This window comes from Gobius niger (assembly GCF_951799975.1).
Source record: "Gobius niger genome assembly, chromosome: 15".
Taxonomy (NCBI): Eukaryota; Metazoa; Chordata; class Actinopteri; order Gobiiformes; family Gobiidae; genus Gobius; species Gobius niger.
This window is the reverse complement of record NC_136866.1, coordinates 29,609,252-29,636,780: the sequence shown is the minus strand read 5'-3', so window position 1 is coordinate 29,636,780 and position 27,529 is coordinate 29,609,252. Positions and strand designations below refer to the sequence as shown.

At 45.1% G+C, this 27,529-nt stretch overlaps 3 protein-coding genes across 3 annotated transcripts; all 3 read left to right on the top strand.

Moving 5' to 3' along the window:
* On the top strand, nucleotides 1-26,686 carry LOC306974462 (uncharacterized protein). The gene is made up of 2 exons (XM_079571713.1): nucleotides 1-51; nucleotides 25,537-26,686. Exon 2 carries the CDS (start codon nucleotides 25,931-25,933, stop codon nucleotides 26,627-26,629), a length of 699 nt encoding a protein of 232 aa, XP_079427839.1. The 5' UTR covers nucleotides 1-51; nucleotides 25,537-25,930; the 3' UTR covers nucleotides 26,630-26,686.
* On the top strand, nucleotides 1,185-2,324 carry LOC306975104 (uncharacterized protein; the record flags this gene model as incomplete). Its single annotated transcript, XM_079572524.1, has 1 exon — nucleotides 1,185-2,324. One exon carries the CDS (start codon nucleotides 1,185-1,187, stop codon nucleotides 2,295-2,297), a length of 1,113 nt encoding a protein of 370 aa, XP_079428650.1. The 3' UTR covers nucleotides 2,298-2,324.
* On the top strand, nucleotides 10,363-24,157 carry LOC306975103 (uncharacterized protein; the record flags this gene model as incomplete). Its single annotated transcript, XM_079572523.1, has 7 exons — nucleotides 10,363-10,550; nucleotides 12,496-12,616; nucleotides 18,950-20,438; nucleotides 21,362-22,358; nucleotides 22,433-22,502; nucleotides 22,575-22,702; nucleotides 24,144-24,157. Exons 1-7 carry the CDS (start codon nucleotides 10,454-10,456, stop codon nucleotides 24,155-24,157), a joined length of 2,916 nt encoding a protein of 971 aa, XP_079428649.1. The 5' UTR covers nucleotides 10,363-10,453.
* Nucleotides 26,687-27,529: the final 843 nt, after the last annotated feature.

The window sequence follows — 27,529 nt, the reverse complement described above, 5'->3', positions numbered from 1 at the left end:
AGAAGAGCCGGAGGAACCGAGCATCAAACAGGAGGAGGAGCAGCTGCCAGTGTGAGCGTCAAACATCACACACTTCACTTTACACTTTTACATCTAGGGCTGCGATTACGATTTCGATTATTACACGAGACGATCACAAAAATATCATAATCGAGAACAAACGATTATTAAGGATGCCCTCCCGCTCGTCCTGTGTGGTTTGTGTGACTCGTCTGATCAGCTGAAACACCAGCCTGACAAAACTGTAAATAACATCGTACTAATGTTGTTTATACCTAACTCTTAGATAACGCCACTGTTAAGAGCTCACCTTGTGCTGAAGGAGAACCGCTGTTCAGAAGCCTCGACATCCTTTAACCAGACACTGGTTTTGTTTAGTAGAAAAGTCTAAAACTCTTCTTCAGGAGCAGATCAACGGAGCTCAAACAAACTCTTATTCACCTTATTCCGCCCCGCCCACTTTTGCCACTTTTTTCGTTGTCTCGGCGCCTCTTTTTCCTGACACTTCCGGTCGAGCGCGAAGCCCGTTCATTTTAACGGAGAACGAGGGAAAATATTCTCCGCTGAAATCTGATGTTTAGTCGATTGATTTGTGTAAAATGTCCGATGTTCATTTGCACCGACAAGTCGACACTGTAACGTTTCTCTGTGCGGCCAAAAAAAACGCTTTGTTTTCGTGTAGTGACTGATTTTATGTGGACTTCTCCAGCCCCATGTTAACACATAGGAGAAAAGGGGCGGGCACAATTCATGGCGGCGCCCACGCGAACGTCCGGAATAAGGTGAATTATTTCATGCTGCTGAGATGATTGTTTGTTTCCTTCGCATTTCACGAGCTAAAGGCTCAGGCTTTGGTCTGACAGGAAAACATTAGCGCTGAGTGATGATGTCATCAGGCCGCGCCGCTCTGTTGGACAGGTGTGAGGGCTGGCCAGCAGGGGGCAGGTGTCTCTATAGGATCAGTTTAGAAACGTGAACATATTAAAACAAATGTTTTTATTGTTCAAAGCAGATGTAGTCCATAGTTGTTTTTTAAAATAATAATAAAAATGAATAAATAGAATAAATAAATAAAGTTGTTTTTTTTTAAGGCAACAAATAATCGTTTGAATAATCGTGATTTAAATTATTACTAAAATAATCGTGATTATTATTTTTTCTATAATCGAGCCCTGTTTAAATCTATGTTTTATTCATGTTTCAGGTCCGTCCCAGAGTTCATCACTGTCCTCGTGAAGAGCGAAGAGTCGTCAGAGTCTGAGGGACAAACTGACACTGACGACGACTCGGAACAAGTCAGATCTTCAGCAGCAGAAAACACCGGCCTGTTCCCCAAAACCAAGCCTGCCCCAGAGCCCAGCGCCTCCGTGCACGAGCAGGACCCGTCAGGAGCCGGAGGAGCCGAGGGGAAGAAGCACCGGTGCCCGTTTTGTCAAAAAACTCATCCCAGCGAACAGAGTTTACAAACACACATCAGAGTCCACACAGGAGAGAGACCTTACAGCTGCTCAGCGTGTATGAAAACCTACAACCACAAAAGCACTCTGCGCAAACACGTGAGGAAGTGCACCGGCCCCACGGACGCAGCCGCGAGGACGACGCACCAGTGCTCCGTTTGTCAGAAGGTCTTCGGGACAAAACCGATCTTACAAAGACACATTCGCGCTCACACAGGAGAGAGACCTTACGGGTGCTCGGTGTGTGAGAAGTCCTTCATCTCCAAGTCCTGCCTCGATCGCCACATGAGGAGCCACACGGAGGAGGGCGCCCCCGACGGACCCGAGAGGAAACACCAGTGCTCCGTTTGTCAGAAGAAGTTTTGGACGAAGCAGATTTTACAAAGACACGTCCGGATCCACACGGGAGAGAGACCTTACAGCTGCTCGATCTGCGCTAAGACGTTCTCCCAGAAGAGCAATCTGACGGTGCACATGAGCGTCCACACGGGGGAGGGCGCCCGCGAGTGCTCCGTCTGTAAGAAGAGATTCGGGAGCGCGAACGACTTACAAAACCACGTCCGAGTTCACACGGGGGAGAAACCCTTCAGCTGTTCGGTCTGCGACAAAACGTTCTCCCAGAAGAGCCACCGAACGACGCACATGAAGACGCACACGGAGGAGAGACCTTACAGCTGCTCCGTGTGCGAGATGAGATTCGCCCTGAAGGGAACTCTCAAAACGCACATGAGGACCCACACGGAGCGCAGCTCTTTCAGCTGTTCAGCCTGTGATAAAACATTAACGACGAAGGATAATTTAAGGAAGCACATGAGCACGCAGCACTCGGGGGCGGAGTGAAGCGCCGGTGCTCAGTTTGTCTAAGGAGCTTCAGGATCCTCAACAAATCAGAACTAAAGCGACGAGCGCCTTCCGCGAAGAGCGCAGCCCGACAGGAAACACGGCAAAGAACTGAAGCGCTCTCTGGTCTTGGGGACTTGTGGCCTCCATGTTCTTCTGGTTTCTTTTAAAAACACGGCTCTGTCATAAAGGCCAGATTTGTGCAGTTACGACTCATAGTTGTTCTGTGGACAGTTTCCCCCACCTGAGCTGTGTCTCTCTGCACTTCATCAGGGTCATCACAGGCGTCTCTGTAACAGCTCTGGTCAGTGCTGTTGTAGCGCTTCATTAATGTGTAATAAGGTCAGGACTTGTGTTGCAATGGGAGGAACATGACTGAACAGAAAAACCAGGTTCGTTACAGGAGCTTGGGGGAAATGATGAACACGATGCACAGAAATAAGATTTAAAGTGAAGTTTATTCAAGCAAAAGAAATAGTAACACACAGTAACATATAAATAAGGCCTCGTTTAAAGTGCACAACAACGAGAATAAAGGGAAAAAATGTCCAAAAAACCCTTATGACCTTTAATAGTCTGGTTTTAGTTCTTGTTTTAGAGTTCAGTTGATACGTTTTTTTTTCTCCAAAACGTAATATTTAGTTTGGTTTACGATCCTTTTATCCAAAACGCAAAGTTCAGAGTTCAAAAAGCCCAACATTTTTTAGAAAAAAAAAAATCCAACAAAAAGTGTCCAGCGGAGGCACAGACGAGGAATGATAAGTTCCTACCGGTTTCGTTTCGCTTCAGCTCGCCGCCTCCAGCAGAGGAATTCCCGGGGCAGGCGTTAAGAAAAGACCCTGACCGTCGACTTTTGAGATGTTTTACTTGGGTTTTATGAGACCGTCACAGACCTGAGACCAGCACAGACCTGAGACCAGCACAGACCTGAGACCAGCACAGACCTGAGACCAGCACAGACCTGAGACCAGCACAGACCTGAGACCAGCACAGACCTGAGACCAGCACAGACCTGAGACCAGCACAGAGCAGCTGTATCTGACCTGACATTAGAAACACACAGGTCGACTCTAACATGTGATCGTTCAGGAATCATCAGGAAACTTCTGAAGGCGATTGTTTCACTGTAAGTCAGGGGTCGGCAACGTCAGGCCCGGGGGCCAAATCCGGCCCTCCAGCACAGAACCTCTGGCCCCCAATGTGATTTGGAGAAATATTATTATGCAAATAAGGGATCAAATACCTGTTAAAGTATCTAACAATGTGAGAAAGTATCTTTTTATAGTGTCTTTTTTAAAGGTCCTGCAGAACATCCCACTTGGTCAGATTTAATGTAAAACAGTGATTCTCAAAAGTGGGTCGCGAGCAAACAGGAAACCTTTTTTCAATATTTTCCATCTGAAACTACACGGAAACACTGGAGTCTGTTAGAATTAATATTATTGGGTTGTTTTGATCATAATTTCAGTCTTAAAAGCAAATCTACGGCTTGTTCAATAAAAACATGTGGTCAATACAATATTTTACACGATATATGACAAAGTACAGTTTTATTTGGGTCGCAGCCGGTCACTAAGGTAATGGCGGGTCTTGAAGCCGGACCACTTTAGAACCACTGATGTAAAACACTGGCATTTGCACAAAATGGTTCTTAACTTTAGGCGACCGTGAGGTTCGGCCCTCGGTGTTTTGACCATGGTGAGGTTCGGTGTTTTGGCTTTGGTGAAAATCGGCCTCCGTGACGCAGACTTGCCTCCCCCTGCTGTGAGGTATACGGACAGGAGTACAGATGCTTGTACTGCACATGTGGCCCCCATGAACGCTCACAGATCACAGTCCTGTTCTTTGTTATGTTTTAAACGTGCCTTTAATGAAAGCGTGTGCATATTCTGAGCCTGTAAAAGGATCAATAATAAAATCCATCTCAGTCATCGCGACATTTTGTTTTTATGTCATTTTAACTCCAAAACAAGAACAAATGTTTTGAATAAAGTCAATTATTCTCATTATTGGTCGATCATGGGGTCGTGATGAACCTCAAACTTTGAACAGTCGTGTATTTTTGCATTATTTTCATTTTCCCTTGATATATTTCTGCCTTGCTCTTATTTTGCTTCTAAACTACTACGTCATTAATATGTTTAAGTATTGATTACATTTATTTTCTTAACATATTTAATATAAATAGTTTGGATCGTTTCTTTCTGAATACCTTTGTGTGCGGGGTTTACACAGCGGGAAGAAGCGCATGCGCACACACCAAACCGGAAGTGCCCTGGGAGAGGTTAGCTCGAAGCTAAAGCTAACGTTTGTAAACATGTCCCAAAGCCTCGCGCGGCTCAGAGCGGGTGAGTTTCTGTAAAGTTTATCTTTAAAGCTGAATCTGTGGAGAGAAGATTAAACCTGCAGACAGAGGTTTGAGCTTCTTAAAGGCAGCGCTTCTGAAGCTAATGCTAATGCTAACGCTAAGCTAAGCTAACGCGGAGTCTGCTTTAAAACTGTCCTTAGTTCAGGTCTTTCCGCCGTCACAGTTTCATGTTTATTATACAGAAACAGATTTGTAGTTTTAAACATTGACAAGAAAATGTGCTTCAGTCAAACATCAGATTCATCTTAAACTGCGGGAAACAAAAAGGACTCGGGCGGGTTTCTGGTAGGAATCTGAGTAACGTTTCCATTTCGTTTCAGATTCATGTTTTTGGTTTGGTTAAAGTCAAACTGGAGAAAAGTGCTCGGTTTAACCTCTTAACTCCCACCTGAACATGTTTCCTCCAAATCTAAAAGCTTCTTCAAAACAGAGGCAAAAAACGAGAAGAAAATGAGGATGTGAACGCAACAAGAAAAGCTAAAAAGTGACTCAAAAAAAGCGACAAAAAAGACAAAAACTCAACAATAAAGTGACAAAAACTCAACAAAAAATGACAAAAATCCAGCAAAAAAGTGACAAAAATCCAGCAGAAAAATGACAAAAATCCAGCAGAAAAGTGACAAAAATCCAACAAAAAAAGACAAAAATCCAGCAAAAAAAATGACAAAAATCCAGCAGAAAAGTGACAAAAATCCAGCAAAAAAATGACAAAAATCCAGCAAAAAAGTGACAAAAATCCAGCAGAAAAAAGACAAAAATCCAGCAGAAAAAAGACAAAAATCCAGCAGAAAGGTGATAGAAGAGCAGCAAAAAAGTAATAAAAAAGTGGCAAAAACACATAAGGGAAATAAAAAGTGACGACAATGGCAAAGAGGAGAGAATGGATTTGGTTTTGTCGGGTGGTAAGAGGTGAAGACGAGGGTCAGGAGGTTAAATCTCAGACGGTTCACGCTGGTCTCTGGTGTTGATGACAGAAGATTTGCCTCTGTTGATCTCACAGTGAAACGTACTTGTTCCATTGAGCTCAGAGACACTGGGTTTGCAGCACAGACGGGAAATGTGCAAACAATGAAATAGTAAACAGTCAAACGTCTAATGACAAAACATGTAAAGAGTGTCCGGCCTCTTTGGTTCACGTTCCCTGAGGTTCTGACGTGTAAAAAATACAATAAAGCGACTATAATGTCAGTATAAAGAGTGCAGGTTTACAGTCACAGAGCAGGTGGTGAATAAAGTGACGCAGATACGCAGCATGTACTTTATTGCATGTGTTTTTTAAAGGTGTTTTTACTTCACTGTAGTGTCTCTATTAACAAACCTACACTGCAGTACAACCAAGAGTGAGGCAGGTGGCGCCAAAGAGTCTCATCTACACGTTTGTTTTTTACATGTTTTCCCCACTGACGCCTGCAGCTGTTCAGACCCAGATTAAAGAGGAGCCAGAGGAGCTGAGCATCAAACAGGAGGAAGAGGAGGAAGAGGAAGAGGAGCAGAGTGTTAAACAGGAGGAAGAGGAGGAGCAGGAAGAGGAACTGAGCATCAAACAGGAGGAAGAGGAGGAAGAGGAAGAGGAGCCGAGTGTTAAACAGGAGGAAGAGCAGCTGCCAGTGTGAGCTCCACACATTTCACTGACAAACTCTCACTTTACACTTTTAAATCTGTGTTTTAATCCTGTTCCAGGTCTGTCCCAGAGTCCAGAGTCTGTGTGAAGAGCGAAGAGTCCAGACAAACTGAGCACCGAGAGGAAGCGCAGACAGACGACAGTTCAGAGTCTGAGGGACAAACTGAGCACTCGTCTGACACTGACGGCGACCGGGAAGAAGTCAGATCTCCAGCTGCGAAAAGCACAGCTCTGTTCCCCAAACACACGTCTGCCCCAGAGCCCAGCGCCTCCGTGCACGAGGAGAAGCACCGGTGCCCTTTCTGTCAAAAAACACATTCTAATGAACAGAGTTTACAAACACACGTCAGAGTTCACACTGGAGAGAGACCTTACAGCTGCTCAGTTTGTCTGAAAACGTATAACCATAAAAGCACTCTTCGAAAACACAAGAGGAAACACAGCGGAGCCGCTGACGGAGCCGAGAGGAAGAAGCACCAGTGCTCGGTTTGTGAAAAGAGATTTGGGACTAAACAGATTTTACAAAGACACGTTCGAGTTCACACAGGAGAGAGACCTTACAGCTGCTCAATCTGCGACAAAACCTTCATCCAAAACAGTAATTTAACTGTACACATGAAACATCACACAGGAGAGAGACCTTACAGCTGCTCAATCTGTAATAAAACCTTCATCCAGAACAGTTATTTAATTATACATATGAAAAACCACACAGGCGAGAGACCTTACAGCTGTTCGGTCTGTGAGAAGGGATTTACCTCGAAGTCTCACCTGGTTCGCCACACGAGGACACACACGGGCGAGTGCTCCGTCTGTAAACAGAGGTTTGAAACGGAGCAGATGCTACAAAACCACTTTGGAGTTCACGCAGGGGAGAGACCTTACAGCTGTTCCATCTGTAACAGGACATTCTCTAAAAAGAGTAATCTCACCGGACACGTGAGGAGTCACACAGGGGAGAGACCTTTCAGCTGTACAGTCTGTGAGAAGAGGTTTGCCCAGAAGAGTAACCTGAAGGCGCACATGAAGCTCCACACGGAACAAACCTGAGCTCGGACGTTTCCACTTACATGAGGCACTTAGAGCACTTTACTTTCTCCAGTTTGGCTTTACCCCAGTCCAAAAGCTTCTGGAAAAAAGCTGTGAAAAAGCAACAAAACTGAGACGAAAACAATGATGGGAATGTGACAGAAAAGTGACGAAAAATGGATGAAAAAGTGGAAAAAATGTCACAAGAAATTAACCAAAAAATGGACGAAAAAATGACAAAAATGTGATAAAAATCGAACCCAAAAATGACACAAAAAAGCCAAAAATGTGACAAAAAAATTAAAAAAAATGGACAAAAAATTTACGAAAAAAATGACAAAAAAGTTACAAAAATGAGTTTAATACCCAACAAAAAAATGATGGAAAAAGAGTTAAGAGGTTAAAGCACTTTACAGCGAGGATCCACTCACCCATTCACTCTGTCATTCACACCAGTGCACGCAGGGGGTGGAGTGTCTTGCCCAAGGACACAATGACCGTGCACATTGTTATGGTAAACGCTGAGACTGTATTAAATGAAAACCGGAGAGAAGTCGTCATGAATCAGGCGTGCAGGTTTATTTGACATATGCAGATGGAGAGACATTCTGCACAGGTTGGACAAAGACGCTCTGTCAGTCCAGAGGCAGGACACGGTATTTATACAAACAGACTGTGTGAGATCACATGATCAGAGCGGACCAATGGTGTGACCGATGATGTAATGGTCAAAGTTACACAGATACAGCAGATACATAAGGAGCCACGGACGAGGGCGTCTCTATAGATCAGACTGTTTATCCAAAGAACAAAAGAACTTATCCAGAAGGAACAGATGAGGTAACGCTCACTGAATAAAGGTCACTGTGTGATGGTCAAATGTCCATAAAGCACATGTGACCTGATGAGAGGAATAAACAGTTAATGGTTCATTAATGGTGGATTTTGTAACATGTTTCTCCCACAACACTTTACAGATTAAAGGAAAATGTCTCTAATCTTCACATATGTTTATCTTCCTTTGTTCTTTCTGTAATCTGCATTTATCTTCCTTACTTACTTAGATATTTATGTGTCACTGTGTTGTTTTTCCATCTACAGCCCGTCCGTCCATGGGAGGGGATCAGTAGCAGCGGCTCAGTGGCAGCGGCTCAGTGGCAGCGGCTCAGTAGCAGCGGCTCAGTGGCAGCGGCTCAGTGGCAGCGGCTCAGGACTAACACCTCAGTATTATTTCGCTGTACGCTGTGACACGAGAAACTTTATAATTTTACTCAAGTAAGAGCAAAGATACTCACTAGGGATGGGCGGATCGATACCAAACGGCTACTTTTTAAGTATCGATAATTAGCAAAAAAGTATCGATACTAATTTGCATATGTAAAAGGAGGCGGGGCAGCAATTATCAACACAAAAAGATGATTTATTTCTTTGTTCTGATCCAAAACAGCCACAACAGCAAAGGATTGAACTGAGCCGGGCTGATCATTCTGGTTTAGGTTCTGTTTGTCATTTAAGTATTAATTTTAAATGTTGTTTATGTATTTGATTTCACATTAGTGTTGTTTAATTAACCAGTTAAAGTAATATCATTTTAATTTACCAGTTAATTATATAAAATAACCAGTTTTATCGACAAAAATGAGCCCAAAAGTATCGGTATCGTATCGATTCCTAAAAATGTGGTATCGCCCATCCCTAGTACTTACAGTATTGCTAAGTAGTATTATAAGTAGAAGTGAAAAGTACTGAAAGATATAACTAGTCTAATAAGTATAGTTACTTCTAAAAGTTTCATGTACTTGAGTAAATGTAACTGTAGAACAATAAGGCAGTTAGTACTCAAAGTATTATTGATTGACTGCGGAATTCTTCCGCAGTCAATTATTGGTTTTCATGTTCTTTATTATTATTCCTCTTCCATCTTTTTCCCGATTTTCTAGAGCTTTCAGCACCTTCATGCTTTGTGCAATTTATGCAAGTTATGCATCAAAACGTTCCGCATGTTGAGGAGAAGGTGCTATTACTTTTGGGATTTCTGCAACTTACGTTTTTTCCGCAATCGGCCAAAATGTCGGAGATTTTTCCCATTGACTTATAATGGGGCTGCCGCAAATCCATGCTTTTCTGCACTTTTTTCTGCATTTTATGCAATTTCTGCACTTTGTGCATGTTCAGCTTCTGCAACTTGTGGGTTTTGAGAAAAAATTGTCCTTCTGCAGTTTTCCAGTTTTTTTATATGAGAGTTTGAAATGTTTGCATTGGTGTGTATGGGGGAATCCAGCCAATGGGGAGACTCCAGGACTTTCAGCCATTTGTGCAGCTTCTGCCAATCAAGCACTGAGGCCATTTCAACAGTTTGACCAGTTTATGGAATTTAAAGGTTTATGCAACATTAATAATTTATGCAAAGTAACCACTTTATGGGATTGAACCACTTTATGCATTTTAAACCGTTTATGCAACTGAAGAGTTTATGCCATTTAGGATTTATGAATTTTAAAGAGTTTGTGCCATTTACATAATTTATGCAAATTAACCCATTCATGCATTTTACCACTTTATGCAGTTTATACAGTTTATGCAACATGACATTTTATGCAATTTACCAGTTTATGCAAATTAGATTATACAAATTAAGCAATTTATGGAATTTAAACAGTTTATGCATTTTAAAGCAGAATAATGCAATTTAATAGGGATTTTCGCATATAACCAATTTATGCAATTTGAGGAGTTTATGCAATTTCTGCATTCGCTTCCCGCAATTCCGCAGTCAATCGCACTGGCGCAGCCATTGCATTTCTAGTTTATTTTGTTTTTTATGTTTTGTGCTACTTGGATTTCTTTTCTGCAGTCACATGTGTTGATTTTTATGTCCCGCCCACTTCCGGTTACGTTAAAGTTATTTTTTATATAAATTCTGTGATAATGACCTTATGTTTGATGTTGCCCGACAGCACCGAGAAAAAAAAAACCTAGTTTGTGAATCTGTGGCAATAAAAAGATTCAGATGTTTTTCTTTCCCCAGTTTCCTTAAACGCAGCGTTGCAGCGGCCGCGCATGCGCAGACGTGCGCGGCCGCCCTGGGACGGCGCCGTGTTGCTAACTCTGAGCTAAAGCTAAAAACAGTTGGTAAAAATGTCCGGAAGCCAAACAGCGGGAGTTTCGGAGCCTCTTCCCCCGGATCAGAGCCTCACAGACCGGCCCCGGAGCTGCAGAGTCCGGCCCGCGGCGCGTGAGTCCGTCCCGGTGTAAAGGTTTTAAACTACCCCCCATTTCAGGCTGCCCCCCGGTAATTTGAAATCAGTTTCAAGTTACCCCCGGGGGTAAGATGAACGCGATTTCAAGCTACCCCCCCTGATTTCAGATTACCCCCCTCTCAACTGCTTTCTTCATCCATAAAATACCTTACAGGAACCGCAGTTGGAGCCGTAACCTTAAGGATAGTGGAGTTTACGAACTAAAGCTAACCTTACCAGATGAAAAGTTACGAGAGTTGTAACTATTATTAGCAATTAACATCCGGGCATTTTCTATTTAACACAGCCGAGCCAAACAAACAATACATATTGCGGCGGGGGTAATTTGAAATCGATTTCAAGTTACCCCCCGGTAGTCTGAAATCAATTTCAAAGTACCGGGGGGTAGTTTGAAATCGCTACACCGGGGCAGATCCTGACGTCTGACCGTGTCTTTAACGTCATGATCGTGAGATGGAAGTGTAGCGGGGGGGTGCGCGGGGGGGGACAGACCTGTTAAAGCGGCAGCAGGAGGGCCATGTTTCAGATGAAGTGGTTTGTGTGTTTTACAAATGTTTACATCCGGGCCCAGTGTTTTTATGCTGATGCGGAGCCGCCTACAGGCCGCGGCCGGAACTGCTGCTCATGTAGTTCCGCAGATTATCCACAGATGGCGCAGTTTCCCGCTGATCTGAAGGTGTTTCTGTGGGGCAGCCAGTCTGTAGAGCTGTTTATGTGTCAGTCAGCACGTGACCACAGCCAATCGTATCATCGTATCAGATGACGTATGACGTACCCGCTGTAAACTTTCGAGCGAAACTATTTAGAACACGGCCTAAAGCTTGATCAAAACATGGCGTCGCTCATGTTGGATTAACGATACTTGTTTTTCGATACCAATATCTGAACGATACTTTTTGCCCAATTTTTTCCCCCCAAATTTCCCCCATTTTTAAGGTGTTTTTTCCAAATTTCCCAAAACGTTTTTTTTTTTTTCTCCAAAATCTACCACATTTTTTTCTCGATTTTTCCAAATTTTTTCCAACGTTTTCTTATTTTTTACTTTATTTTTCACTTTTTTCTCAATTTCGCCCCAAATTTGTTCTACATTTTCCTCCTTTTTTTTCTTCCACTTTAAAAAAAAAACTTTTATTGACGACCAACAATCAAAACTCCATTGAAATCGCCGTCTCTACTTTGGTCGATCTCAACAGTCGTGGGATTTTATAATCGACGTTTCTGCGGCACAAACAGAACCTGGTTTTGGACGATGAGACTTAATGACAGTTTTTGTTTGAGCTGAAGTTTGAATAAAAGATGTTTTTAAATTTATAATGGAAAAGCAAAATCGATCGAAAATCAATATTGATCCATTTAGGGGAAATAATCATGATTATTTTTTTTCCTAAATCGCCCAATACTTTTTAAAGGGGGGGTATTCTGCAAAATGGACTTTTTCAAGCTTTACATCATGTTATTCTGTCATTCCCTCATTAAAAACATGGCTGAAGTGTTGCCTTGGCACATTCACGTATTTCTGAGTAATCTGTAAAAACTCTGATGGCGGCCATTTTAGGGATAGGTTTGCCTGAGTCCTCCTAGGAACGCCCCCACCTCCTGGAGACGCCTCCGAGCTTTCGTCACCAGCCGAGTAACCAACCACTGCTCCTCAGCAGAACCCCCTCCCCACTGATGCCACAGACAGTGTGTGGAGGGGGCGTGTCTAAAGGCTCAGAGGTTCTTAAAGAGACAGAGGCCTATTTCAAGACATTCACTACAGCCATTTTGAGAGGGACATTTTATACAAGGCAGTTATTCTAATTTACTGCATTTACAGACCAACAGAAGGTTTGTCATCATTGTAGTGTGATATAGACTGGTGCTATGGGACTGAAAAAAGCAGAATACCCCCTCTTTAATGTTTCCCATTAACACCTGCAGGTGTTCAGACGCCCTCGCTGAGTCCTGGCCCTGACCTGAAGCAGGAAACCCCAGAGACTCCACAGATTAAAGAGGAGGAAGAGGAGCAGAGCGTCAAACAGGAGGAAGAGCAGCTGCCAGTGTAAACCTCACACTCACATTTCACTGACAAATCCTCACTTTACATTTTTAAACACACATTTTTCATCATTTCTGTCAGGTCCGTCCCAGAGTTTATCACTGTCCTTGTGAAGAGCGAAGAGTCGTCACCGCCAAGCCAAACCGAGCACCGAGAGGAAACGCAGGGACAAACTGAGCACCGGTCTGACACGGACGACGACGACGACTGGGAAACACCCGGCGCTCCAGCTGCGAGAAGCACCGGCCTGTTCCCCAAATACACGTCTGCACCAGAGCCCGGCGCCTCCGTCCACGAGGAGGACCTGTCAGGAGCTGAAGAGGCCGAGGGGAAGAAGCACCGGTGCCCGTTTTGTCAAAAGAGATTTGGGACGAAACAGATGTTACAAAGACACGTTAGAGTTCACGTGAGAGACAGACCTTACAGCTGCTCAATCTGTAATAAAACATTCCTCAGAAAGAAAAATCACATGGCGCACATGACGACTCACGCAGGAGAGAGACCTTACAGCTGCACCGTTTGTGACAAGTCTTTTATCTCCCAGTCCAGTCTCGATCGCCACACGAGCTCACACGCAGGCGAGGGCGCCCCCGGTGGACCCGAGGAGGAACACGAGTGCTCCGTCTGTAACACGTGGTTCGGGAGGAAACGCGATCTAGAAAATCACTCCCGGGTTCACAGGAGGGAGTTCAGCTGCCCCGTCTGCAACAAGACCTTCTCCAGGAGGAAGAACCGAACGGCACACATGGCAGTTCACACAGGGGAGAGACCTTACAGCTGCTCCGTGTGCGAGAAGAGGTTCGCCCTGAAGAGCTCTCTCAGGGCTCACACGAAGCGCCACACGGAAGGCAACTCCTTCAGCTGTTCGATCTGTAATAAAACATCAACCACGAAGGGCAATTTGAAAACACACATGAGCACGTGGCACCGGGGGACGAAGCACCGGTGCTCAGTTTGCAAAAGGAGCTTCGTGTCTGAAGATGAGTTAGAAAGACACGCTGTGGTTCACTCGAAAGAGAGACCTTACAGCTGCCCAGTCTGTGAGGTGAGGTTTGGCCTGAAGAGTAATCTCAAGGCACACGTGAAGCGCCACATGGAACGCAACTCCTTCAGCTGTTCGATCTGTGACGCTACACTGTCGACGAAGGGTAATTTAAAAACACACATGAGCTCGCGGCACGTCGGACGGACCGAGAAGAGCCAGCGCTCGGCTCGTCAAAGGGGCGGCGCTGTAGCTCACACAGACGATAGACCTTACAGCTGCTCCGTCTGTCTGAAAACATTTGCCCAAAAATACGACGTCAAAGTCCACATGAGGACGCACACGGGAGAGAGACCTTTCAGCTGCCCAGTGTGTGAGAAGAGGTTTGGCGTGAAGAGTAATCTGAAGACGCACATGAAGCTCCACGTGGAACGCAGCTCTTTCAGCTGTTCGGTCTGTGACGCCACATTATCGACAAAGGGGAATTTAAAAACACACATGAGCTCGCGGCACCCGGAGCCGCAGAGAAGCTCCGGCGCTCGGTTTGTCAGAGGAGCTTCGAGTCGGAAAGTGAATTCGAAAGACACAGAAAAGAGAGACCATGCAGCTGTTCAACCCGTCTGAAAACATCCGCCCAAAAATCTAATCTCGACGCGCACGGGAGAGAGACCCTTCAGCTGCTCAAACACATGCGTCACCGGAGGCTCTTCCAGCTGCCGCCTCGTCCTCCCCAAACCTGAGAACTGAAGACGGTGTCGGGAAATTACTCTAAACGGTCACATGTTCTATATTAATCGTTACAGCTTGAAGAATGTAAGATGTTTGCGTTACATATTACTGAGTTACTCTTAGAGTTACTTCTGAGTTACTTTTAGAGTTACTTCTGAGTTACTTTTGGCAAAATATAAACTGAAAATAGTAAAACCGGCACCGAACAAAAGTCAAAGTTTTCCTTTTCCTTCACTTTCCCTCAGGTTTGGTTTTGTGCAGATCTGATTCACCAGTGTCTTGATCTGAGGCAGTTTGGCTTTTGTCTGTAAATCAATACAAACCTTTCAAATGCACTTGTAACTCGAGTTACCCCCGGCTCACATTAACTACGGTTCGGTCCGGGTTCGGTCCTGATCCGGTCCGTGTTTGCCCCAAACCACCACTCACAGTGAGTCCGGCTGACACTGTGGCTCCGCCGGCTCCGGCCCAGACGCTGCTCCAGGCACAGAAACAGCACTCGAGAACAGAAGTGCGGGTTTCCCGCTTGGTAAGAGTTTACGTGATGATCAGCCCCGTGTACAGGTAGTTTTTGTAACAAAAGCCGCATTTGCCTGAACAACGACTCTCCCCAGTGAAGTGGAGGCTTTAACTCACTCCTGCCCCGTGTCACTGGTGATGGAGACATGTTTACATTTACGACGTTACGCTCGTGTACAGGTGATAAACCAGACCAGATAAGGAGCGAGCAGAGAGATTTTATTTTGAAATACACCGGATCTTCTTTCCTCACGAGACCTGACTTCCTGCTTGGCTCGTGTTTTTCTGTCAGCTTGATCCGCTGGGGCTCCGGCGTCCGGCATAAATACACTTCCTCTACCTCTGGACGGCCTCGGGAGCCGGACTTCGCGGAGCAGAGCGAGTCTGCAACATTGGTTTGAATGACTTTCTAAGTTCGCGGAGGCCGGACCGGACCTTAAACGGATTTAATGTGAGCCGGGGTTACGTAAATGATAATGACTTATATGTTCTAATCATCAGTTACTGAAAAAAGTGATTTATTTTTGTGTCTAATAAAGTTTATAAAGAAGCTAAAACGTGTTTATTTGTGTCGGAAATCAAGAAAAAGCTTTTGTTCATTAGTTCCAAAAGGCTCATATTTATTTTTGAATGAACTGAATTTTGAGGACGTGTTGTTTGTTTAAGCAAACGCAGCCTTTTCCATCACAGGTCAGTGAATCCTCAGAACTGGACGCTCTTCCACGGTCTCGGTGCGTCTGCAGAGGGACTCGTCAGCTCCAGGTCTTTAGCCTGACCGTCCATGAGGCTGGATCTCTCCTGTGGTCCTCTGGTTCTCTCTGAGGCGTCTCCATGAGGCTCGTGTCCACAAACTGATGACGTTCACACTGGATTAGATTATTATGTTTTAATCGAGTCCCAGCCCTGACTGAGGAGGTCGGACCAGGGGGACATCAGGTCCATCAGGTCCATCAGGTTCATCAGGTCCATCAGGGGAGCTGCCACCACGAGGAGAGGGGACTTTACTGGGGCTTTGTTTTTTTTTATGTCGTCTTGTTAATAAACGGTGTGAGTGCCCTGACCTTCCACAGCTCTGTTACAAGTACAGCTCAAAAAGTTTCTCCAGTGCTTGGAAACGTTAGCTAGAAGGTCCCGGGTTCGATTCCCACCTGGACGGGACCTTTCTGTGTGGAGTTTGCCTGTTCGGTTGTTTTAAAGTAAAGTCCAGGCTGTTTTTTCTGTGGTCGTTTTAGTATTTAACACAAAGTATTGCTATTCATTTTATTTGTATGTTTTGTGCTGCTTAGACTTTACTTTTCTGTTGTCAGAGATCTGACCCCCCGCCTAAACCGAATGCCTTCTGTCCTCTTTGGCTATAGGCCTGTGTAGCACCTCATTTGAAAGACCCACAAAACTGATCTTTTTCCTCGCGTTGTTGCTGTGTTGTGACACCTTTATGTTTTGTTTTGTTTTACTTTCTTTCTTTTCATTTTTGAGTTTTTGTCACATTTTGGTTCAGTTTTTTGTCATTTTTTGTTGAATTTCTGTCATTTTTTTGTTGAATTTTTGTCATTTTTTGATGTTTTTTTGTTGATTTTTTGATGATTTTTTGTTGAATTTCTGTCATTTTTTTGTTGAGTTTTTGTCACATTTTAGTTCATTTTTTTGTTGAATTTTTGTCATTTTTTTGTTGAATTTTTGTCATTTTTTTGTTGAATTTTTGTCACATTTTTGTTGATTTTTTGTCATTTTTTTGTTGAATTTTTGTCATTTTTTGTTGAATTATTGTCACATTTTTGTCACATTTTTGTTGCGTTTACATCCTTGTTTTCTTCTCATTTTTGTGGCTGTTTTGGTGTTTTTTCCCAAGCAGCTTTTTGATTGGGGTAAAGCCAAACTGGAGAAAATGTGATCCGTTCAGGCGGGAGTTAAGAGGTTAATATTATTATTATTTATTTATCTTTTCCCCCAGTTTCCTTGGACGCAGCGTCGCAGAGGCCGCGCATGCGCAGACGTGCCCGGCCGCCCTGGGACGGCGCCGTGTTGCTAACTCTGAGCTAAAGCTAAAAACAGTTGGTAAAAATGTCCGGAAGCCAAACAGCGGGAGTTTCGGAGACTCTTCCCCCGGATCAGAGCCTCACAGACCGGCCCCGGACCTGCAGAGTCCGGCCCGCGGCGCGTGAGTCCGTCCCGGGGCAGATCCTGACGTCTGACCGTGTCTTTAACGTCATGATCGTGAGATGGAAGTGTAGCGGGGGGGGGGTCCGGGGGGGGGACAGACCTGTTAACGCGGCAGCAGGAGGGCCATGTTTCAGATGAAGTGGTTTGTGTGTGTTTTACAAAGGCAGGTCTTTTGTACTGAAGCTAACGGCTAACACTGACTCCGCCTCTCTTCTGTTTAGCTAACGGCTAACACTGACTCCGCCCCTCTTCTGCTTTTACCGCCACATCTTTCAATATAAACGATATAAATGTTTAAACGTAGCAGAGCCGAGAGTCTGTGGATCCCGGAGGACGCGGGCCGGAGTTCACACATGTTTGTTTAAATGTTTACATCCGGGCCTGGTGTTTTTATGCTGATGCTGAGCCGCCTACAGGCCGCGGTCGGAACTGCTGCTCATGTAGTTCCGCAGATTATCCACAGATGGCGCAGTTTCCCGCCTTCTGTTACATTTTTTTTTATACTGGTACTTGTACTAATACTAATTTTTGTCATACAGAACCATAAAACAGTTAAATAATGTTAATTTATTCCTTTCCATTTAAAACAACCAAGAAACTTCCTTTAACGACAAAAGGACAACAAAAAAATAAACAAACTTTCCAATTTCCCCCCAATTTTTTCACTTGTTTTTCCCGATTTTTTCTCTATATTTCCATATTTTTCCAACTGTTTTTTCACCCCAAAATGTTCAATTTTTTTTACCCAAATTGTTTTCCACTTTTTTTCTCAATTTCTCACTTTGTGTCCCTTTTTTATTTATTGAAATGACGACCAACAGAATCAGAACTTTGATATTAAGCTTTCATGTTTCTTTTCGGTATCTGCCCTTGGTTCTCAAACACAGCTTTAACCTCTGAACTCCCACCTGAACGGACCCCATTTTCTCCAGTTTGACTTTACCCAAATCAAAAAGATTCTTGGGGGAAAAAACACCAAAACAGCCACAAAAATGAGAAGAAAACAAGGATTTAAACGCAACAAAAATGTGACAAAAATTCAACAAAAATGTGACAAAAATGTGACAAAAATTCAGCAAAAATGTGACGAAAATTCAGCAAAAATGTGACAAAAATTCAACTAAAATGTGACAAAAATTCAACAAAAAAATGACAAAAATTCAACAAAAATGTGACAAAAATTCAACAAAAAAGTGACAAAAATTCAACAAAAAAATGACAAAAATTCAACTAAAATGTGACAAAAATTCAACAAAAAAATGACAAAAATTCAACAAAAAAGTGACAAAAATTCAACTAAAATGTGACAAAAATTCAACAAAAATGTGACAAAAATGGAAAAAAAGAAAAGAAAAAAACATACAAAAGGTGACACAACACAGCAACAATGTGAGGAAAAAGATCAGTTTTGTGGGTCTTAGCTTTCAAATGAGGTGTTACACAGGCCTATATAATGGCCAAAGAGGACATAGTGTATTTGGTTTAGGCGGGTGGTAAGAGGTTAAGAAGTAATTGTATTTCTAAGAGTAGTTTTTTCACACTGTACTCTCTGTTATGTAACTGTTCTCTTGTCCGTGAATAAAGCGTCATGTGATGAAAAGCTGCACTTGGGGCCGGGCGCCGTTAAACCAAACCAGTATCAGGAAAAACAGTTTAGGTGCTTCTGGTATCGAAAAAATCTAAGTATTGAAGCAGATACAGAAAAAAAACTCCTAAATTTCAGTTTCATTTGTGTCTTTATGATGTAGTAGTTTTGACCTACGACAAAAGGAGGAATGAAATGTCTTGTTTATTTCCTTCAGGTGGTCAGACGCAGATGAAGGAGGAGCCAGTGGAAGTCATCATCAAAGAGGAGGAAGAGCAGCTGCCAGTGTAGGCTCCAGCGCTCACACTTCACTGACAAACCCTCACTTCACACTCATATAACTGTGTTTAATCGTTTCCAGGCCTGTCCCAGAGTCCAGCGCTGTCGGTGTGAAAAGCGAAGAGCCTCCACTGCTTCAACAAACTGAGCACCGAGAGGAAGCGCAGGGGGAGGAGCCACATTTCCACTCGGAGACGGAGGGACACACTGAGCACTCGTCCGACACCGACAACGACGACGACTGGGAGCCTCCTTTCAGCTGCTCAGTCCAGACGGAGACTGAGGCGGACGGAGACGACCGCAGCCAAGTCCGGACCAGAGTCAGACGGACAGCGGCGCAAAACCCCGCTCTGTCCCCGAAAGCCAAAGCCGCAGATGTGTCTGGAGGAGCGGACGCGAAGAAGCACCAGTGCTCGGTTTGTCACAAGAGGTTTGGGAAAAAGCGCGACTTGCTGATCCACAGCCGAGTTCACACCGGAGAGAGGCCTTACAGCTGCTCCATCTGTAAGAAGTCTTTCAATCAAAAGCCCAACCTGCAAAGACACATGATCATCCACACGGGAGCGAGCGCCTCCGACGGAGCCGAGCGGAAGCACCAGTGCTCGGTTTGTAAAAAGAGGTTCGGGACGAAGCAGAATTTACAAAGACACTTCATCCTTCACACGGGAGAGCGGCCCTTCAGCTGCTCGGTCTGTGACAAAGCCTTCGCCTACAAAGGGACCCTGGTTTTCCACATGAGCCGGCACACGGGGGTGAGGCCTTACAGCTGCTCCGTCTGTCAGAAGGACTTCGCGGATCCGTCGGGCTTCAGGAAGCACGTGCGGCGCCACACGGAGACGGACGCCGGCGCCGAGAAGAAGCACAAGTGCCCGTTCTGCCAGAAGACGTTCATGAGGAAGTATCACCTGCAGATCCACATCCGCGTGCACACGGGGGAGCGGCCCTACAGCTGCTCCGTCTGCAGCAAGACCTTCGCCCAGACCAGCTCGCTGCGCACGCACATGAGGACGCACACGGGGGCGAGCGCCGCCGACGGGGCCGCCCGGAAGAAGCACCAGTGCCCGTTCTGCCCCAAGAGGTTCATCAAGGGGAACCTGAAGCTGCACATCCGGGTGCACACGGGGGAGCGGCCCTTCAGCTGCTCCGTGTGCAAGAAGGCGTTCAGGCTGAAGGGCACGCTGCAGGCGCACATGAGGACGCACTCCGGGGACGAGGCCAAGACGCACCGCTGCTCGGTCTGTCAGAAGACGTTCGGGACGAAGCAGATGCTGCAGCGGCACGTGACGGTGCACACGGGCGAGCGGCCCCACGGCTGCGGCGTCTGCAAGAGGACGTTCACGCTGAAGAGCAACCTCCAGGCGCACATGAAGACGCACTCCGGGGCCGAGGAGAAGAAACACGAGTGCTCCGTCTGCCAGAAGAGGTTCACCAGGAAGTATCACCTGCAGATCCACCACAGGCTGCACACGGGGGAGAGGCCGTACAGCTGCGGCGTCTGCGACGAGACCTTCGCCCAGAAGAGCAACCTCCAGACGCACATGAGGTCGCACAGCAGCGGGGACGCGGCGGAGGTACGGCGGGGACGGGGGCGGAGACTGTACGGAGGGCGGAGACTGTACCGACGGCGGAGACGAGGGCGGAGACTGTACCCATTATTCTCACGATTAATCGATTAATCGCCACATTTTTTAATCAAATAAATCTAAAGTAAATATTTATATTCCAGTTTGGATGCTGATCATCAAAATGTGAAAGAACTAAAGTGACACAAGTTGAAAACATTTTTGGAAAAATAGAAAAGTTTGGGGGAATATTGGGAACATTTGGGCCGAAATTTAAAAAATGAAAGAAAAAAAAAACACGTAGAAAACTTTGGAAAAAAATATGAAAAAATGAGGAAAAAAAATTGGGGGAAAAACATTTTTTGACTCTTTTTAGATTTGGGTAAAGCCAAACTGGGAATAATTAGGTGGAGGTTAAGAGAAGGGCTGAAACAACTAATCAAGAGCTAAACTATTATTGAACTATTTTAGCATCAATCAATCAATCAATCGTTTTCTAGTAAACACAGACTCAAATAGAGCAAAACTGACATGAAAATTGTGTATTTTTACATGAAAACCTGCTTTGTTTTTAAAGTTTGGTCTTTAGTGTTTTGTACTTTGAAAATGTCATACATATCCGTCTGTGTCTCGTCCAATCAGAAGCAGAATTAGGGCCATGAGCAGGGGCGGACCGGCCACATGTCCTGTATTCTGGAAGAGCACAGAGGGGCCACTGGCTCTCGGGCCACCGGTCTGGCCTCTCACTTTTCTCAACCTCTAAACCCACACCTTAACTGAGCTTTACCCAAATCTAAATGCTTAAAAGAGAAGCATTGAAATAGTGACGAAAACGAGGATGAAAAGCAACAAAAAAGTGACGAAAACGTGACGACATAGCAATGAAAAAAGCCATGGATTAACAACATTATTGTTTGTGGTCCCGCCCCCAGGCGGAGCTGCAGTGTCCGTTCTGTCAGAGGAGTTTCGGCTCGAAGCAGACGGTGCAGCGACACATTCGGATCCACACCGGGGAGAAGCCGTACAGCTGCACCGTGTGCGGGAAATCCTTCCCCCTGAAGTACACGCTCCAGACGCACATGAAGCGCCACACGGAGGACGGCGAGGAGGACGCGGGCGCCGAGGCCGGGAGCCACCAGTGCTCGGTTTGTAAGAAGAGATTCATCAGTAAGAAGTCTCTGCAAACACACGCCAAACTGCACACGGGGGAGAGGCCTTACGGCTGCTCGCTCTGCAGCAAGACCTTCACCCAAAAGGCTCATCAGGAGCAGCACATGAGGACGCACACGGGGGAGAAACCCTTCAGCTGCTCGCTCTGCGCCCTGACCTTCGCCCAAAAGAGCAACCTGAACGCCCACATGAGGAAGATCCACGCGGAGGAGGCGTCGTACAGCTGCTCCGTCTGCGAGCAGCGCTTCACCGACTTCTCGTCCCTCAAGCAGCACCGCCGGACTCACACCACGGAGCGGCCCTTCAGCTGCCCCGTGTGTCACAAGACGTTCATCCAGAAGGCTCATCAGGTGCAGCACATGCGGACGCACACGGGGGAGAAGCCCTTCAGCTGCCCCTTCTGCGAGAAGACCTTCGGCCAGAAGAGCAGCCTGAGCACGCACGTGAAGCTGCACACGGGCGAGAAGCGCTACAGCTGCTCCGTCTGCAGCCAGGAGTTCCACGACCTCCCGGCGCTGAAGCTGCACCGCACGGCTCACCGCGAGGGCCGGACCTACAGCTGCCCCGCCTGCGACAAGAGCTTCACCCGGAAGTTCAGCCTGGAGCAGCACGCGAGGACGCACGCGGCGGAGGCGGAGGCGGAGGCGGAGTCAGAGGAGAAACCTCCCGGAACACGAGCAGAGGAGAAGCCTCCCGGCCGCTCCTCGCTGATACAGAGCATCATCGTGGAGTACGAGGAGGAGGCGAGCGCCGCGGCCGGTGAGTGCAGCGCAGTCAGGAGGGCGGCAGGGGGCGCTCACGAGGGTCATCGTGTTTCCTCTTGTCTCCTGCAGGTGTTCAGAGCCACATGAAGGAGGAGCCAGTGGAAGTCATCATCAAACAGGAGGAGGAGCAGCTGCCAGTGTAGGCTCCAGCGCCGTCACACTTCACTGGCAAACACTTCACTCTAAATCTGTGCTTTTACTCATGTGTCAGGCCTGTCCCAGAGTCCAGCCCCGTCTGTGTGAAGAGCGAAGAGCAAAGGCAAACTGAGCACCGAGAGGAAGCGCAGGGAAACACTGAGCGCTCGCCCGACACTGACGACGCCGCAACGCACAACTCAGGTCTGCTTTCGTCCTCATGTTTTACAGTTTCGTCACATTTTTCTAGAATTTTTGTCACATTTTTCTAGAATTTTTGTCACATTTTTCTAGAATTTTTCACACATTTTTCAAGAGTTTGTCGCATTTTTTCCCCCCGAGTGTTTTCTAGAGTTCTTTTTTTTCTTTTTTTTCGCATTTTTGTCATATTTTTCTAGTGTTTTTCAAATTTTTCTAGTTTTCGTCACATTTTTCTAGTTTGTCACATTTTTTCTCCCGAGTGTTTGTCACGTTTTCGTCACACTTTTCTAGAGTTTAAGTTTTTCTACTTTTGTCCGTCCAATCACTGCAGCCGAGTCCAGGCCAGGTAGAGCTCAAAGGCACATTAAAGCTGACCTCATGTTATTATGTCATTCCCTCATTAAAAACATGGCTGAAGTGTTGCCTTGGCACATTCACGTATTTCTGAGTAATCTGTAAAAACTCTGATGGCGGCCATTTTAGGGATAGCTTTGCCTGAGTCCTCCTAGGAACGCCCCCACCTCCTGGAGACGCCTCCGAGCTTTCGTCACCAGCCGAGTAACCGACCACTGCTCCTCAGCAGAACCCCCTCCCCACTGATGCCACAGACAGCGTGTGGAGGGGGCGTGTCTGAAAGGCTCAGAGGTTCTTAAAGAGACAGAGGCCTATTTCAAGACATTCACTACAGCCATTTTGAGAGAGACATTTTATACAAGGCAGTTATTCTGATTTACTGCATTTACAGACCAACAGAAGGTTTGTCATCATTGTAGTGTGATATAGACTGGTGCTATGTGACTGAAAAAAGCAGAATACCCCCTCTTTAACTCTGACTGTGTTAGCCGCTAACTGTTGCTGCGTCTGCTCCTTCAAACACCACATGTTACCGTGGTGAAGGGGCCGGTGAGGATGAGGGCTGAGGCGGGGGACGTGTGGCGTTTGATGCTTCTGCAGTGCAAAGTTCGCTAGCTGTTTGTGAAAGTGGGGCGTTTAGCGATGCAATGTGGATGTGCAGTCACGCCGGTCCGGGAAAATGCTGAGAGAAGCTTTATGTAAAACTAAAAAAAAACACACTTAATGATTATAGGAGGCTCTAATTCCCACTGTCTCCTGCAGGTGTCCAGACGCCCTCACCGAGTCCTGCTCCTGATCTGAAGCAGGAAACCCCAGAGACTCCATGGATTAAAGAGGAGGAAGAGGAGCAGAGCGTCAAACAGGAGGAAGAGCAGCTGCCAGTGTAGGCTCCACCACTTTAAACACGTCACACTCACATTTCACTCACAAACTCCAGGTTTCATTCCAGTTTTCGAGCAGCTTTATTGAAGGAAGGACCTTGCAATATATTGTCAGATTTCTGTTCAGTTCAGACCAAAGATTACTCTGTCAGATCATGGCCGTTCTTCTGTCTCTTTCTTTCCTCTGTAAAACCCGGGTCTCTTTGTAGAATCTGGATCTTAAACGCAGAACTCTGGACTTGCACTGGCTGAAAATAAACTCCATAAAACCTTTCTGTGGTCCTCGTCTGCTTTTTGAACACAAATATAACAATGTGTTAAACAAACGTAACTGCTATCGTTAGTATCGGTTTATAGTATTTATATTTGACCCTTTCCATCCCAAAACCAGCAAAAAATCTGCCTCAAAAAGAGTCAAAATAATGAAATCGAAAACTCACTTGTCTTTCAGCTGTTTATCGTGACTGATCTGTTTCCATCATGTTTACGTCCAGAGTTTGCCATGTTTTCCTAGAGTTTCCGTCACATTTTTCTAGAGTTTCCGTCCGTTTTTCTAGAGTTTTTCAAATTTTTCTAGTTTTTGTCACATTTTTCAAGAGTTTTCGTCCGTTTTTCTAGCCATATATCATTGAAGTGTCTTAGCTTCCCAGGCTGCTCAAGTTTTTTCACCACATCTTTCTAGTTTCCATCACATTTTTCTAGAGTTTGTCACATTTTTTCCGAGTGTTCGTCACGTTTTTGTCACACTTTTCTAGAGTTTGTAAATTTTTTCTAGTTTTGTCACATTTTTCGTCACATTTTTCTAGAATGTTTGAGTTTTCGTCCGTTTTTTGATCACATTTTCCTGGAGTTTTGTCACATATTTCTTCAGTGTCACATTTTTCTAGTTTTCGTCACATTTTTCTTCAGTGTCACATATATCATGAGTGTCACATTTTTCTAGAGTTTGTCAAGTTTTCTAGAGTTTTCGTCACATTTTTCTAGAGTTTTGGTCATACTTTTCGAGTTTTCGTCCGTTTTTTTTCTAGTTTCCGTCACATTTTCTAATTTTTCTAGAGCTTGTCATGTTTTTTTTTTTCTAGTTTTTCGTCACATTTTTCGAGAGTTCGCTATATATTTTTTTGAGTGTTCGTCATGTTTTCTTCACACTTTTCTAGAGTTTTTGTCACATTTTTCTAGAGTTTTCGTCACATTTTTCTAGAATTTATGTCATGTTTTTCTAGAGTTTATGTCATGTTTTTCTAGAGTTTATGTCATGTTTTTCTAGAGTGCCACATTTTTTTTCAAATTTTTCTAGATTTTGTCACATTTTTCAGGAGCGTTTTTGTCACATTTTGTGGCTTCATCACAGTTACACTAAAAGACAAAATGTGGCCAAAAAACAACAATTAAAGGCACATGACAAAAATTCCACAACAACAAAAACGCATCACACTGGCCTCGAGGCTGTGAGCTCCAGTCGAGGAGCTTTTAGATTTAGGTAAAGCCGAGGTAGAGAAAATGCCCTCGGTTAAAGTCGGGGTTAAAAGAACAAACATTTTCAGGACACGTCATGACTGAGGCCCATTCGAGTTTTAAATCTATATTTTAATCGTTTTCCAGATCTGTCCCAGAGTCCAGCGCTGTCTGTGTGAAGAGCGAAGAGTCCTCTCTGCTTCAGCAAAGACAAACTGAGCACCGAGAGGAAACGCAGGGAGAGGACAGCTCAGAGAGTGAGGGACAAACCGAGCACTCGTCTGACTCTGACGCCGAAGGATCCGCGGGGAAGAAGCACCGGTGCTCTGTTTGCAAGAAGACATTTCGGAGTAAACAGTATTTACAAATCCACTACAGACTTCACACCGGAGAGAAGCCTTTCAGCTGCTCTATCTGTAAGAAGAGCTTTTCTCGGTGGGATATTTTGAACGTACATAAAAGAACACACACGGGGGAAAAGCCTTACATTTGTTTTATCTGTCAGAGAACGTTCACACAAAGGAACAACCTCCAGGTCCACATGAGAACACACTCCACAGAGATCGCCTCCGCCGTCAGGACGAAGCACCGGTGCACAGTTTGTCAGAAGATGTTTGGGAGTAAACATTATTTACAAATCCACTACAGGCTCCACTCAGGAGAGAAGCCTTACAGCTGCTCTGTCTGCGATAAACCCTTTGCGAGCCAGTCGTACCTCAGGACACACATGAGGACTCACACCGGAGCCGCCGCAGACGTGGCCCAGGCCAAGAAGCACCAGTGTCCCTTCTGTGTCAAGAGGTTCTGGACTAAACAGAGCGTTCAGAGACACATTCGGGTTCACACGGGGGAGAGGCCGTACAGCTGCTCCGTCTGCCAGAAATCCTTCGCTCTGAAGAATAAGCTCGCACTCCACATGAGAACACACGCGGATCAAACACCAGCGTTTGCTCAGAGGAAAACCCTCGATTCCCACATGGAGGAAGCACGGACTGGGCTGGACCCCGGTCCCAGGGCCCACACGGAGAGATTCAGCTGCTCAGTCTGTGACCAAACGTTCCTCCTGAAGAGCGCTCTGGAGAACCATGAAAGAACACACACCAGCGCCAAACCCTTCAGCTGCTCGCTCTGCAGGAAGAGCTTCGGTCACAAGGCCGCGCTTCAAACCCACCTGAGCACTCACACGGGGGGCGGAGGCTCCTTCGTCAACCGCTTCATCCGCCCGCGATCCAAGAACTGAAAGGCCTGACGACGCCATCGAGCCGCGAGGGGGAGGGGCTACCATCCCTCACGGCCAATGAAGTCCTGATGAAGACTTGACTAATGTCTTATAGGCACAAAACAGCAAAGGTTTGAAGTGCAAGTCCAACAGTAAAACTAATATGTAGCATCAAAGAGCAACTGTTTAACCTCTTAACTCCCGCCTGAACTGAGAGGATCTTTTTCCTCAGATTGTTTTTCCATCATTGTTTTTGTTGGGTATTCAACTCATTTTTGCAAGTTTTTTTGACATTTTTTTGTCCATTATTTCGTCCATTTTTTTCAAATTTTTGTCCTTTTTTTCGTCCATTTTTTGTCACATTTTTGTCACATTTTTGTTACATTTTTATCACATTTTTGTCCATTTGGTCCTTTTTTTAATCAAATATTTGTCATTTTTTGGTCACATTTTTGTCCTTTTTTTTGTCAATTATTTATCACATTTTTGTCACATTTTTGTCATTTTTTTGTCATTTTTTTAATCAAATATTTGTCATTTTTTGTCACATTTTTGTCATTTCTTTGTCATTTTTTGTTACATTTTTATCACATTTTTGTCATTTTTTGGTCCTTTTTTTAATCAAATATTTGCCATTTTTTGCCACATTTTTGTCATTTTTTTGTCAAATTTTTATCACATTTTTGTCATTTTTTTGCCACATTTCCATCATTGTTTTCGTCTCAGTTTTCTTGCTATTTTCACAGCTTTTTTCCAGAAGCTTTTGGATTGGGGTAAAGCCAACCAGGTTCAGGTGGGAGTTAAGGGGTTAACTGTATAAGAATGAACTAAAGTATATCTGTAAATGATCACTATTAACCTGCAAGGACCACAACATCGACATAGAGTGAAATGGAGCTTATTAAAAGATGAGGATTGAAG